The sequence below is a fragment of the Nannospalax galili genome, unplaced genomic scaffold, assembly GCF_000622305.1.
Source record: "Nannospalax galili isolate Female #2095 unplaced genomic scaffold, S.galili_v1.0 scaffold772, whole genome shotgun sequence".
Lineage (NCBI taxonomy): Eukaryota > Metazoa > Chordata > Mammalia > Rodentia > Spalacidae > Nannospalax > Nannospalax galili.
The window spans coordinates 3,236,478-3,249,400 of record NW_008332097.1 but is presented as its reverse complement, the minus strand read 5'-3'; the positions used below and the strand labels follow the sequence as shown (position 1 = coordinate 3,249,400).

At 34.8% G+C, this 12,923-nt stretch overlaps 1 protein-coding gene across 6 annotated transcripts in view; it reads left to right on the top strand.

Moving 5' to 3' along the window:
• The window catches only part of N4bp2 (NEDD4 binding protein 2), a 108,227-nt gene that overhangs the window by 50,723 nt on the left and 44,581 nt on the right, over positions 1 to 12,923 (top strand). For all 6 annotated transcript variants that reach the window (XR_003848581.1, XR_003848580.1, XR_003848578.1 and 3 more), the window contains 6 exons: positions 1,532 to 1,687; positions 2,705 to 5,046; positions 5,811 to 5,896; positions 6,594 to 6,639; positions 8,488 to 8,684; positions 12,435 to 12,553. Coding sequence is in view for 1 of the 6 variants with exons in the window: in XM_029560702.1 (XP_029416562.1) it covers positions 1,532 to 1,687; positions 2,705 to 5,046; positions 5,811 to 5,896; positions 6,594 to 6,639; positions 8,488 to 8,684; positions 12,435 to 12,553 (2,946 nt within the window). In the remaining 5 variants the exon portion in view is untranslated. The remainder of the gene's footprint in view (positions 1 to 1,531; positions 1,688 to 2,704; positions 5,047 to 5,810; positions 5,897 to 6,593; positions 6,640 to 8,487; positions 8,685 to 12,434; positions 12,554 to 12,923) is intronic.

The window sequence follows — 12,923 nt, the reverse complement described above, 5'->3', positions numbered from 1 at the left end:
GTACATAGTACATAACTAGCTTAAATTAAAAAAAAAATGGTTTAATGTCATCTCTTTCTTTGGTGAATGACAATTTCAGTAAATGTTTTTCATTTTCAAAAAACATGGATTTCTTGTACTTTTTAAAATTTGGTTTGTGATTTGTTTGGTTCTTGAAGTCAGGACATTGATATTGTTCATCAGTTGTGGAAAATTCTCAGCATTTTTCTTTAAATTGCTTTTGTCCCATTTATTCTCTTCTCTTCTTGGGACTTAAACTCGTGGTATACTAGACCTTTTTTGCTCTGGCCTCTGTGTCTATGTTTCTTAACCTCTCTTTCATATTTTCTGTCTCTTTGCTTCTCTGTGATATGAAACCAGACAAGATCGAGGTAGGTAAATATGAAAGCTAGATTCACCCAAGAAGCAAATGTCTGTATTAGCCTTGGGATTCAGACATAAGCCTTGAATCCAGCCCAAGTTAAGAGAATTGCCACTAAGATGTTTTCATTAAGAAAAAAACTGAGGGACTGAAGTGTAACATCTTGCCTCCTGGCAGGTGCAGGTCCAGATGCTGTATAAATGAAAGCATCCTCAGTTTGAGACCTAAGGAGTCCCATATGTTAGATTTATCTAAGTGTGTGCTCATTAACAAAAACACAAATAAGCTATCATGAGTGGAAGCACAAATAATAAACTTTATATTTGGACATCCAGAGTCTTAATGTGCTAGGATTTTAAAACAATTGTTTGAGCTTAAATGCAGTAAAACATGTTTGTTTTAATTTAACTGGGTGCTAGTTTTATTGTAACTGAAGGAAAGCACTTTGAGACATTTAGTCTTATTCTCTATAGAAGGATGCTTATTGCTTATAGTTAATTAAAACCTTTGCAATGGCAGTCAGTGTTTTATGATTTTTTTTTTTAAGTAGAACTTTAGAACAACTTTTTTTTAAGGGTATTGGAACCTAGCCAGGCATTGTGGTGCATGCCTTTAATCCCAGGGAGGTAGAGGCAGGCGGATCTCTGTGAGTTCAAGGCCGGCCTGGTCTACATAGCAAGTACCAGGCCAGCTGGGGCTGCAGGGAGACCCTGTCTCAAAAAGACCAAAAAAAAGTTATTTGAACTTTTTTCCTAAATTAATGAAGGATATTCAGAAAAGATTGTGTAGGATTAATAGAAGCACAATTTAAGAGGTACTGCAATTCCAATACTCAAGAGGCTAGAGCAGGAGGATCCCAAGTTAGCTTCATAGCAAGACCTTATATGAACAAAGGACTGAAATGGCATTAGAATCAGATAGCACATATTATGCCATGATAAGTCAGTTTTTAAATTCTTAGGTATTTGAAATGTGTCATTTATAGTGCTGGGAATGTAACTCAGTGATAAGGAGTGTTCATCTAGCATGCACAGGCCCTGAATAGAAATGTACCGTTCAGTTCCCAGCCCTGAATAGAAATGTACTACTGTTCTTTTGGACTTTATATTTTCTTTCTTTTCTTTTTTTTCTTATCAACATTCCCTCTACCTTTTTCTTTGGAATTTTCAGGCGTAATATTCATGGGGTAAGCAAAGAGAAGATAACAAGAATGCTGGATCACTATCAGCGTTTTGTTTCAGTGCCAATAATCATGAGTTCCTCGGATCCAGAGAAAACTGAACGCATTGAATTGTGTGCATATTCTTATGAAGATGGAAGTCCTAGGTAGGTTAAAATATGTTTAAATATTTATTATTTTTTAATTTTTAATTTTATGTATATAAGTGTTTGTAAGTGCACCTGTGTCATGCAATGCCCGAGGAGGTCAGCAGAGGGCATTGGATTCCCCTGGAACTAGAGTTATGGACAGTTGTTAGCTGCCTTGTGGGCGCTGGGAATCAAACTCAGAGCAGCCAGTGCTCTTAACCGGTGAGCCATCTCTCCAACCCCACAAGTACTCTTTTAAACTGACACATAGAAAGTTCAATTAATGTTAGATATGATTTCATTAGGAAAGCTTAATGGAAGAGCAGGGACTTTGTTGACAGATTGAATTAGGAAAAAAATCCTTGAAGTTGAAAGTGTAATGATTAGATAAAAATGCTCTGAGTTGGAAATTAACATTCAGGATGGTTTTAAAACGTTAACGAGTGACATCTCAAATGAAAACCCTCTGCTTGCCTCACCCTATTTTTCTCATTTTCCTTTACCATGCATATCATGTTGGTTGTGTGAGCCTGTAAATGAAACTTCCTCTGTAATAAATGACAGATAACAGAGTTAGATTTAGTTTTACATATGCTAAGCTGTAGATGTCCAAGAGGAACCAGAGGTAATGTCCTCTTCTCAGAACAAATTTAGATCCTTAACTTTAATATTCAATGCATAATGAGCACTTTAACTGAAAATCATGTTTAATATTCAAAAAGTTTGCTTGTTTTATGTATGCTTGACATGCTAGGTGGTAGAGTTACAACAAAGGATTGTGTTCATAATATCTTAGGAAATGATTGAGGTTAGATTTTAGGCTTTGCATTTGCTGGTCTAATGCTCTACTATTGAGCCATACAACTGAGCTACATTCCCACCCCAGCTTTTATAATTTTAGTGGAGTTTATTTTTGTAACTTTTAGAATAAATAAATGCTAAGTGCCTTGTCTATCCAGTTCTTTAATTTAAATCACAGTATTAATGTCAATATGAAGAGACTTTCTTACAATAGTTAAAAAAAATGTCTTACAGCCCAAGAGACAATGAAGATATTACCTCTGAAAAAGAAAATGTTTTATCCTCGACTTTGAAGCATTTAGAGTTCATTACAGAGAATAATCTTGTTGTGGCCAAGAACACAGGAGTAGCTGAGAATGTTGCAGACCTCCCCAGTGCAGACTTAGACAAAGGACAACAAGAGATCAGTGACGTGAGTCAGAGCATTCAGGGCTCCTTTCAGGAGGCTCCAAAGACACATGTCTCTAACTCTGAGAGCAAAGGAAAAGCATCAGGTAGAAGTGAAATAGAACAAGTAGAAAGGACATCTGAAAAAGAGTGTACTGACAGAGATGCCCATAGTCCTGCAGAGAGCCCATCACTGAGTGCTTGCTGTAGTGAAAGTAATCAAGACAATTGTGATCTTACAAATGCTGTTCCACTTCAAAATGAAAGAGCTTCACCTGCTGAAGTACTAGAAGAAAGAACAGGAAAGAAGAAAGCTATCGGAAAACAAAAGAGTAAATCATCTTTGGAAAAGTTCCCAAGAAATGAACTATCAAATTTTGTTGGTGACTGGCCAGTTGATAAGACTATTGGCCAGAGGACCAAAAGGAGCCGAAAAACTGAAAAAGCTTCATCTGTACAGAGTGATAAAAAGTATAATCGTCCTCAGTCACACAAAGTGCTAGACACTAAGGTATCTGTAAATACAGATCGTAGCCAGCAACAAGGATCTCCACATGGAAATGATTTTTCAGAAGTCCCTAATAGCTATGAGTATGATACTTACAAAAGTACTGATCAGACCTCATTCAGCATTGTGGGTGACTGGCCTTCAGCTGCTTCTTTAGCTCAAAGAGAGCATAGATCAAGAATACCCAAAGCTGGCTTAAGTGAACCCAACTTAGAATTTGGAACTAATGACAATCTAGGTGAAATATCCTTATATACAGCACATGAGGCCTGTTGGGGCATGAGCCCTGAAGAACTGAAAACCTTGGGTTCTACTCTGCGAAGTTCTGAAATGCTACCCTGTAAAACGACCCCTGAAAATCAGACTTGTCTGAGCAAAAAGATTCATAGTCAGCGCACACTGCCTCTTTCCTTTGCCAGTAGTACAGCAACTATTCCTGGAGTAATAGGACCCCAAACTTTGGCGGAATTTCCAAGGGAAGTATCTCGAGATGTGTCTGGATTAGATGTAGGCACGTGTACCCAGACTGAACCCCAAGATTTTGCTCTCTTGTGGAAAATAGAAAAGAATAAAATCACTGTTTCAGATTCTGTCAGAGTATTAACAGGAAAATTAGATGGTTTTAAGCCAAAAGATTTCACTCTTAACACAAAATCAAATGTTCAAGAAACAATTCCATACAGGGTAATGCATGACAAAAGTACATATGTTGAAGAAAGTGAGCTTACCAGTGCTGATGAATCTGAAAATCTTAACATTCTTTGTAAACTATTTGGATCATTTTCCTTAGAAGCCCTGAAAGACTTATATGAGAGGTGTAATAAAGACATTATTTGGGCCACAAGCCTTTTGTTGGATTCTGAGACTAAATTATGTGAGGATACTGAATTTGAGAATTCCCCCAAATCATGCAATGAATCCCAAGTTGGGCCATTTTCTATGGGGTTGGATTTGAAGGAAATTATTAGCCAAAGAGGAACCTCAGAAGATTCCAAGTCTTCTGTGCCAGAGTTTAGTCCTGTGGTTGGTATCAGTAACACTAACGCACAGTCTACTGGTAATACAGAAAATGAAAACTCAGAGCAGGAAGAAATAAGATCTATAAATCCTGAAAACCCTGAATTAATCACGGGAATATTTCCTTATGCCACTATGAATGTAAAGAGTAATAATGAAATAGTTCATATTAGTCGGGCTGAGCTTTCAGGTTTGTATAGCTTTAAGCAGTCTCTTCCTCTTATTTCCAAATTGAATATCCCTAAAGATGTTAGTGAAATGGAGAATAATCTAGTAGCCACTGTGACTGGAGACAATATGCATTCTTCTCTTCATTTATCTGATATTATAAACTCTGCAACAAGCACTTCAAATCTTGAATTAAATGAAGAAGTTTATCTTACTGAGTCTTTGGAAGCAAAGAAAAATGAAAATCTTCCTAAAGATTATGTGAAATTTTCAAAGATAGAAGAATTTATTAATGAAGATAAACAGGAAATGGAGAAAATTCTAATGCCAGGAACTAGTTTGTCTGTTGGAGTTAGTGAAGAGGATAAAACCGAGACACTAAGTCCCATGCCAGTGATGGCCAAATCTCTAACTATAGACTGTCTGGAATTGGCATTACCCCCTGAACTGGCTTTCCAACTCTATGAGTTATTTGGCCCAGTTGGTATTGATTCAGGTAAGGAAAGAGTTATCTACATATCTACTTGTGTGTATGTCTTTGTATAAATAGAACACATAAGTTTCTATTTCAGTTACAGTGTTATTTCATGTATTGGCTGAACATGTCAGTAATTTGTGTGTATACAGACAATTTTATGTGGTGCTTTATTTTTGATGTAGCATGTTTTAAAAAGATCAAAACATTTGTGTAGAGTTAGAGCCTATCTCGTGAATATATTGAAAATTTTCTCTGTTATTTACCTCACATCTATTTGAAAATATGAACTTTGAGTCTTTTGATGCTATTCTGGATAAATTTAAGGCAAGAATTAATTTTTTAGAATACAGCTATTTAAAAGTCTCAGCTAAGCCAGGTGTGATGACACACATCTTTAATCCCAGCACTTGGGAGGCAGAGGCAGGCAGATCTGTGATATCTAGGCCAGCCTGGTTTACGTAGTGAGTTCCAGGCCAGCTAGGCCTACAGGGAGACCCTATCTCAAAAAACAAAACAAAACAACAATGAAAAAAAAACCTCAACTAAAGGAATATATTAATATTAAAGCAAAGGGAAGTGACTAACTTGATTATGAAGCTTTGCATATTGTACCAGTTAAGTGTGGAAACAATGGCACAGAACATAAAAATATTCCAAGTAAATAGAAATATATTAGTGATTAGTAACACAAATTAGTTTCATGGTATGGTAGTTGAGTACATTTTCTGCAAATGTATGAGTAATGATTGTATTTTTTTTCTTCTTTTTCTCCTCTTCACAAGGGTCTCTAACAGTTGAGGATTGTGTGGTTCATATAGATCTGAATCTGGCTAAAGTGATTCATGAGAAATGGAAAGAATCTGTGATGGTTGGTAGGCTTCTTTGTATGAAGAGTTCCTTTCATGTCGATTATCTAACCTTTGTTTTTTTAGTAAAATCTGTCATGTTATATAAAAGGTTTCTTTTGAATTTTAACTATAAGAAAGAATGAACTTTTACCAGTTAACAGATTACTGATTGCTTTTATTTTCTTTTTTTTTAGTATTTGAGCTATTTTCAGACTGGTCAAATTATATAATTAGTGAGGAGCTCAATGTAATTATTTTTTTAGGAAGGAAATAAACAGTGAGTTTTTTATTCCCCCAAAGATTACAGTGCTTATTGATTAAATGTCCAAAACAATTTCTTTTAAAAGAAAATCCAGTATAAGAGTTCTGTAAGTGAGTTGGACATGGTGGCATGTACCTGTTATCCCAGCACTTGGGAGTTGGAGGCGAGAGAATCAGGAGTTCAAGGCAGCCTCTGCTACACAGTGAGTTTGAGGCCAGCCTAGGCTACTGTACTCCTTTCTCAAAAGCAAAGCCAAAAAAAGAGCTCTGGGAGAAAAAAATAAATATGTAGCCATACTTTATAATTTCATTTTTGTAGTTTCATTGTTTTACTTCATTTTAGTAATGATTTACAGTTACACAAGAAGAATAGATTTAGAGGAAATTAATATACCCTTGCAGCCTTGTTTACCAGTGCACCATCCTTTGCCACTCTTTGCTTGCATTTGTGTTTAGGAGCGACAAAGACAAGAGGAGGTATCTTGTGGCAAGTGTGTACAAGGTAAAGCACATATTTTTACTTTAAATTTGCCTTGATGTTAAAATTTGGATTGTGCATATTTTAACTTATTCTAAATGTACTTCTACAAAGTATGTTACTCAAGAATTTTTAAAATTGTTTTTAAAAAATTTATTTTGTGTGTGTGTACATGCATGTGTGCATGATTGTGCAAGTGTGTGCCATGGTGTGTGTGCGCGAAGGTCAAAGGACAGTTGGCAGGAGTCAGTTCTCTCCACCATGTGGGTCCCATGGTCGAACTCAAGCCATCAAGCTTGGCAGCAGTGCCTTTGCTCACTGAGCCATTTCTTTAATCCAGCCCAAGAATTTTGATTTGCAAAAGAAAAGTTCTTGTTTTTTAAATTTACCTTTTAATTTGTTTGTCTGTTTGTTCATTCATTTATTGAGACAGAGTCTTAATCTGTAGCTGAGGCTTGCCTCAAACTTTGTCTCAGCCTCCTGAGTGCTGAGATTACAGACGTGATCTACCATGCCCAGCTGCAAATGAAAGTCCTCTAAGAAATTTTAACCTTAAATCTTGATACAGAATAAAACCTGAGAGGAAAATAAATGCTCTATACTATTATGTTTGTCATGAGTACTATAGAGCATCTGTAGTATGCTCTGATACATAATATGAAAGTGTTTCTTATTAAGGTTTTTCTCTGCATTGAGGAAAGCTGTTTTGGTTCATTTGCTTGATCAAGACATTGTGGAATTATTACTTGGTTTCTCAAATCTTTATTGATATCAGTGTCTTAGAGCAAAAAGGTAAGCCTGCTTTTTTAGTAAATCCTGCAAAACAGAAAGTACTTGATTTCCAGATCATTTCTTACATAATAGTGTCTTCAGTGATTACTGGAATAGCAGACCTGTTAATAAGGGTCTCCTTTTGTATAGTGGCACCTACAGCACTTCTTTTGTGCACTTTAAGGCAAGGAGCTTTAATGAAGCTTCTTAGCTTTAGTTCAGATCTGTATTCATATTGTAGCATCAAGAGTCAAAACTGGCAGAGTGTAGAGGTGTCTGGACTGTGTTGTGGTTGTGTGAATGCCAGTAGCTATAGTTTCTTCCCTCTTTACAGACCCAGGAATATGCCCATATCCATTAGAGATGTTAACTGTTATATGTTAATTCCTATTACTAAAACTTAAAAAAAAAATTCTTTTTTTGATTTCTTACTCTTGTTTTATGTCTGTGAGTATTTTGCCTGCATGTGCATGCTATGCATGCAGAGGCCAAAAGAGGGTGTATTGCAGCTGGAGTTACATAGATAGTTATTAGTTGCCCTAGTAGGTGCTGGGAACTGAACCTGGTCCTTTGCAAGAGCAGCCAGTGCTTTTAACCCCGTGCCACCTCTGATGTTATTGTGAACTTCTTAGAATGTTTTATTCTTTATTTTGAATATAATTTTTTCAGTATTTATTGTGTGCTTTTGGTCAGGTACATATTTCTCAAAGCATTGATCTTCTCAGTCCTAGGAGTAGCAGAGCAGAGCAGAGCTGTTCTAGTTGCTCTTTGCTGACTGATCCCTCACCCCAATTTATTTATGTTTTAAATAGACATCACTTTTTCTTGTCAGTGTAATATAGAAAAGATGGGAAGAAGCATTGAGCTAATGGATAGTTATACCTAGACTATTGCTTACTTGAAATATTCCTACATTTATACTTATCCTTTGTTGCTTACAATTAGATGAAGATTATTTTGAAATTTCCGTAGTTGTATTTATAGACTGAAAAGTTTTAGAGAATCCTATTTCTTTGTCTTCTGTGAGGTAGATGTAACGTGAATAATGCTTACTTTGTGCATTCATTGTTGATGATGTGACAGTGTACATTACTTTTTTAGAGCCTTCTCTGGCAGGACATACTGTTCTTGACAATCCTGAACAAAAATCAACTCAGAAAACAGGCAAAAAATTATTGAAGACTTTAGCAGCATCTGAAACAGTGCCCCTACTGGATCACTGGAACACTCAAACTAAGAAAGTATCACTTCGAGAAATAATGTCTGAAGAAATTGCCTTACAGGAAAAACATGATTTGGTATGAGTTAGCACAAATACTAACCTATGACCTCTGACTGTAGTGTGTTTAACATGTGCTTTTCATTTAATTCTCTTTCCTGATCTGGAATTCACTATTTAACCTGGTTAAAGCTGATTTTAAAACTGAAAAATGGTTTAAACAGAGTCTAAAGCTGGAGGCTTTGGCTTCGAGGTGTTTGATACTCTAACAAAAGCCATCTATTAATTTGTGTTGTTTCAGGATTAATTTTTCAGGCCATTCAGGAATTACCTTTAAACATTTGCTTCTATAATCTTTTACTTTTATAAAACATGAAAGAAATCTTTTAAAGATGGTATTATATATCTAAAGTATGTACATAATAAAGTATGTACACACTAAATATAGTATGTACATTTAGTTACAAGAAATGTCAGTGTTGCTTCTAAGATGTGCCTGTCTGCTGGCATTGTAGCACATGCCTCTAAATCCTAGCACGTGGGAGGCAGAGGCAGGCAGATCTCTCACTAGTCTATGCAGTGAATTCTAGGCCAGCCTGGGCTACATAGTGAGACCCTGTCTTGAAAAATAAAAAGAAAAAGAAAATGTGCCCATCTTTGAAAAAAAATTTAGAGGAAAAGAGTTTCAGAAACGTATGAGTTTGGATTTAAAATTCAGTTTTCCTCTTTTCTACTTTTTAATTAAAGTTCAAACAGAAATGATTTTAAATTTTATTTTTGTTTATTTCAGCATTCTTATTATTTGAAAACATTGATTAATTTGATTTCATTCATATTTTCAGGTTTGTTTTTTTTTTAGAATTTTAAACTAAAGACTTAAGAAATCAAAATGGAAAAGAATTTACATGTTACTTAGTTCAATTATCAAGGGAAAAAATATTCTTATATGGTGATCAAAACATTTTTACCCTTTCACTTGCATGGCTCTTCAAAGAAGCATCTTTTTATATGGCTGTAGTACACAGAATTGGGGCATAGGAAGAATGAAAGCATTCTGCATGTTTGTTTTTCCCTAGTTATGTTCATAATTAAATTCCTATCTTTGTATTCTTACATACAATAGGAACAGTATTCTCAAATAGTGTCTTAGAATTTTAGTGCGGTTTCAAATTTCTTTCTAATTTATGTATATAATAAGTTGGTGAAATGGATTCTCAAAAAAAAAAGGTGAAACCTAACATTTGTGCTCAAATAGAGTAATAGCTTTTGCTGAAATACCATTTTTATTACTGAACTTAACCTGTTTACCTATTTACTCATTTTTATTACTGAACTTACCTATGCCTGTTTCTAACTTCCCGCTTTAACCGCTCAATGGTAGTTTGCAAATGAGTCTCTTTTGACTTTAGAGTTTAATGTATTTTTCTGTCAATTTTTCCTTTTGTATGAGTTGGGTAGTAGAAACTTGATGACTTGGTCTTAAGAATACTAATTTTAGATGACATATTAGTAAAAGAATTTATTGATATTTCCTCTTCACCCTGTTTCTGAAGGAGAAATACACTTTTGTATATCTTTTAGGCAAATAAGTATAAAACAAATTTCACATATAATGTGTGAATAATGAATACAGTAAAGTAGTAATATCATAAGTTTATAGTCCATCGATAAGATGTTAAAATTTTTAGTTTAGAAACCTTAACTTGTTAGATCACTACTAAATCTGATTATTGAGGATTTTTTTTTGTTTGTGTATTTTTGTTTTATTTTATTTTATTTTATTTTTTTGGCAAATTCAGAGTATAATACATGTCTTAAATAAGTGTGAAATATTTTAAATTCTTTGGTTTTCTTGAGACAGGACCTCATGTAGCTCATGTTATACTTGAACTCACTGTGTAGGCTGAGAATGACCTTAAACTCTGATCTTCCTTCCTTTACCCCAGGGGCTGGCATTGTAGGTATAAGGCATGCCATACTGAGCTCTCAGTACTTTTAAGTTCTTGTAATGACTTGTTTCCATTACTCTTATGATGTATGTTTACCTTTATTAGTCCTATTTCATGGTCAGAGTTTTACAAGCTTCCTCTTCTGTTTGGTGCTATTAATGGCTTCTATTTTACTAAGCTTTAAAATAAGTAATTATTCCAGTATTGTCCTGGATTATTAAAAAATTTAATTTAGAAATTTTCAGGGCCACCTTGTCTTTGAAATTTTATAGAAAGTTATTTTCCAGAGATTAGGGTCTTCATAGCAAGCAAATTATTATATTACCAGTTGAAAACATTAGAAAATAACAAAGTTACTTTAAGAATGTTTGTTATAATCTTAGGTTAAAATTTAAAAGAACATATTTTAGGGGCTGGGGAGATGCTTAGTGGGTAAGAGCTCTTGCTGTATGAGCATCAGGACCTGAGTTCAAGCCCCCAAACCCTTATTAAAAAGATTTAAAAAGCTGGTCATATGAAAAGCACCAGAGCTCTGGGGGATGGAGACAGGAGGATTGCTGCAGAGATCCTGACTCAAGGGAATAGATAGAGTATGATAGATGCTAGCAGGTTTTAATAGCCTCCTCTGACTGTGCCTGTGGCATGTGCAGAGAGAGAGAGAGAGAGAGAGAGAGAGAGAGAGAGAGGAGAGAACTTATTTTAGGACTGTTCTTTTGGTCTGAAAATTCTACTTTATTTCATTAATTTACTTATTTATTTAAAGTTAACTTTTTTGTGATAGAATCTTGATATGTGGCCCAGCGTGACCTTAAACTCTCCATCTTCCTGTTCTCAGCTCCTGAGCGCAAGCATTGTAGGTATGTGTAGCTCTGATGACTGGAGTAGCAGTTTTAGATAAGCTGCTTTAAATATGAATTGTGAAAACTAGCAATACTCATATAAATTATTTTGAGTGAATATATTTGTGAGAAACTTAAATAAGTATGAGTTTTGAGGTTTGCTGTCAACCTGAATTTGCAACATTTGTACATTTTAGTTTCTGCCCGTTGAGGAGAATATGTTTTTGAGGACGTTGTTCACAGCATCACACAGTGTCCCTTTATGAGGACTCATGGGATAAATTTCTCTCAGGTTTCAGTACCAGAAAAGCTATACTTCCCCTGACGACTGGTTTGTTTTTATTATGGACACAGAACGTTTCTTTCCCCTTTGCTTTGGCCACTACGGCTTTAGAACTAAATTTATGCCCACCTTTAGCAATTGTACAGGATTTTGTGGCACGGATTTATAAACTAATTTTTCTTGCTGACTTTATCCTATATTCTTGCCTTTATTATCTCTAATTCCTGACTTCTTTATTTATATACTGTTTATTTACATATAGTCATGTTGATTAATGATGGATAATCATGTTGATTAATGTCCGGAGTAAAGCCTCATTAGGTAATTTTGTTGAGTGAATATCACAGAGATAATTTGCCACCAGCCTAGTTAATATGGTCCACTGCACACTGTATGGTACAGAAAATGCCATTAAATATGTGGTCCATCATTTACTGAAATGTTGTTACGTGGTACATGACTGTATATGTAACTTAACCCTTTTTATGCAGTATGATTGGATGTCTTGGCTATGTCTTTGTGATTATATGTGTATGTGTGTACTTATCAGTAACTTCAAATAGTTTGCAATAAAAATGGGATATAAATAAATAGTGCAAGAATACTTATATTACTAACCTCAATGCTTGATCAGTGAAGAAAGTCTGTGATTGCTTATAAATTGTTAGTCTTTTTTGCAAAAAAATAATCAGGCTTTTGTTTATTATTGTTTGTCTTATAAATTTCATCTTAAGGGTGATTTTGTGTTTTTGTTTTAGAAAAGGGAAACACTAATATTTGAAAAAGATTGTGCCACGAAACTCAAGGAGAAGCAGCTCTTTAAAATATTTCCAGCCATTAACCAGAATTTTCTGGTGGACATTTTCAGAGATCACAAGTGAGTGCTAGAATGAGCAACTATAATTTCTTCTCTGATGTCACGGGAAGCCTGTGCCAAACAATCTCTAGTGTTTGTTTTTCTGATTAAAAAGAGCATAAAGAATTTAAATGCGATATGTCTAGTACAGAAAGTGAGAATTTCTGGCAATTCACACACATTAATTTTTTTTCTCTAAAAAATTTATTAAATTTAGTGTGTGTGTGTGTGTGTGTGTGTGTATGCATGTATGCATGCCACAGTATACATGCCACAGCTTATGTGTGGAGGTAAGAGGAAAATTTACAGCTCAAGTTTATTATTTTTAAATTGTTTATAATATCTTTTATAATGAAAACCTTTCGTTTTTGATTGTATCAGTTTTTCCTTG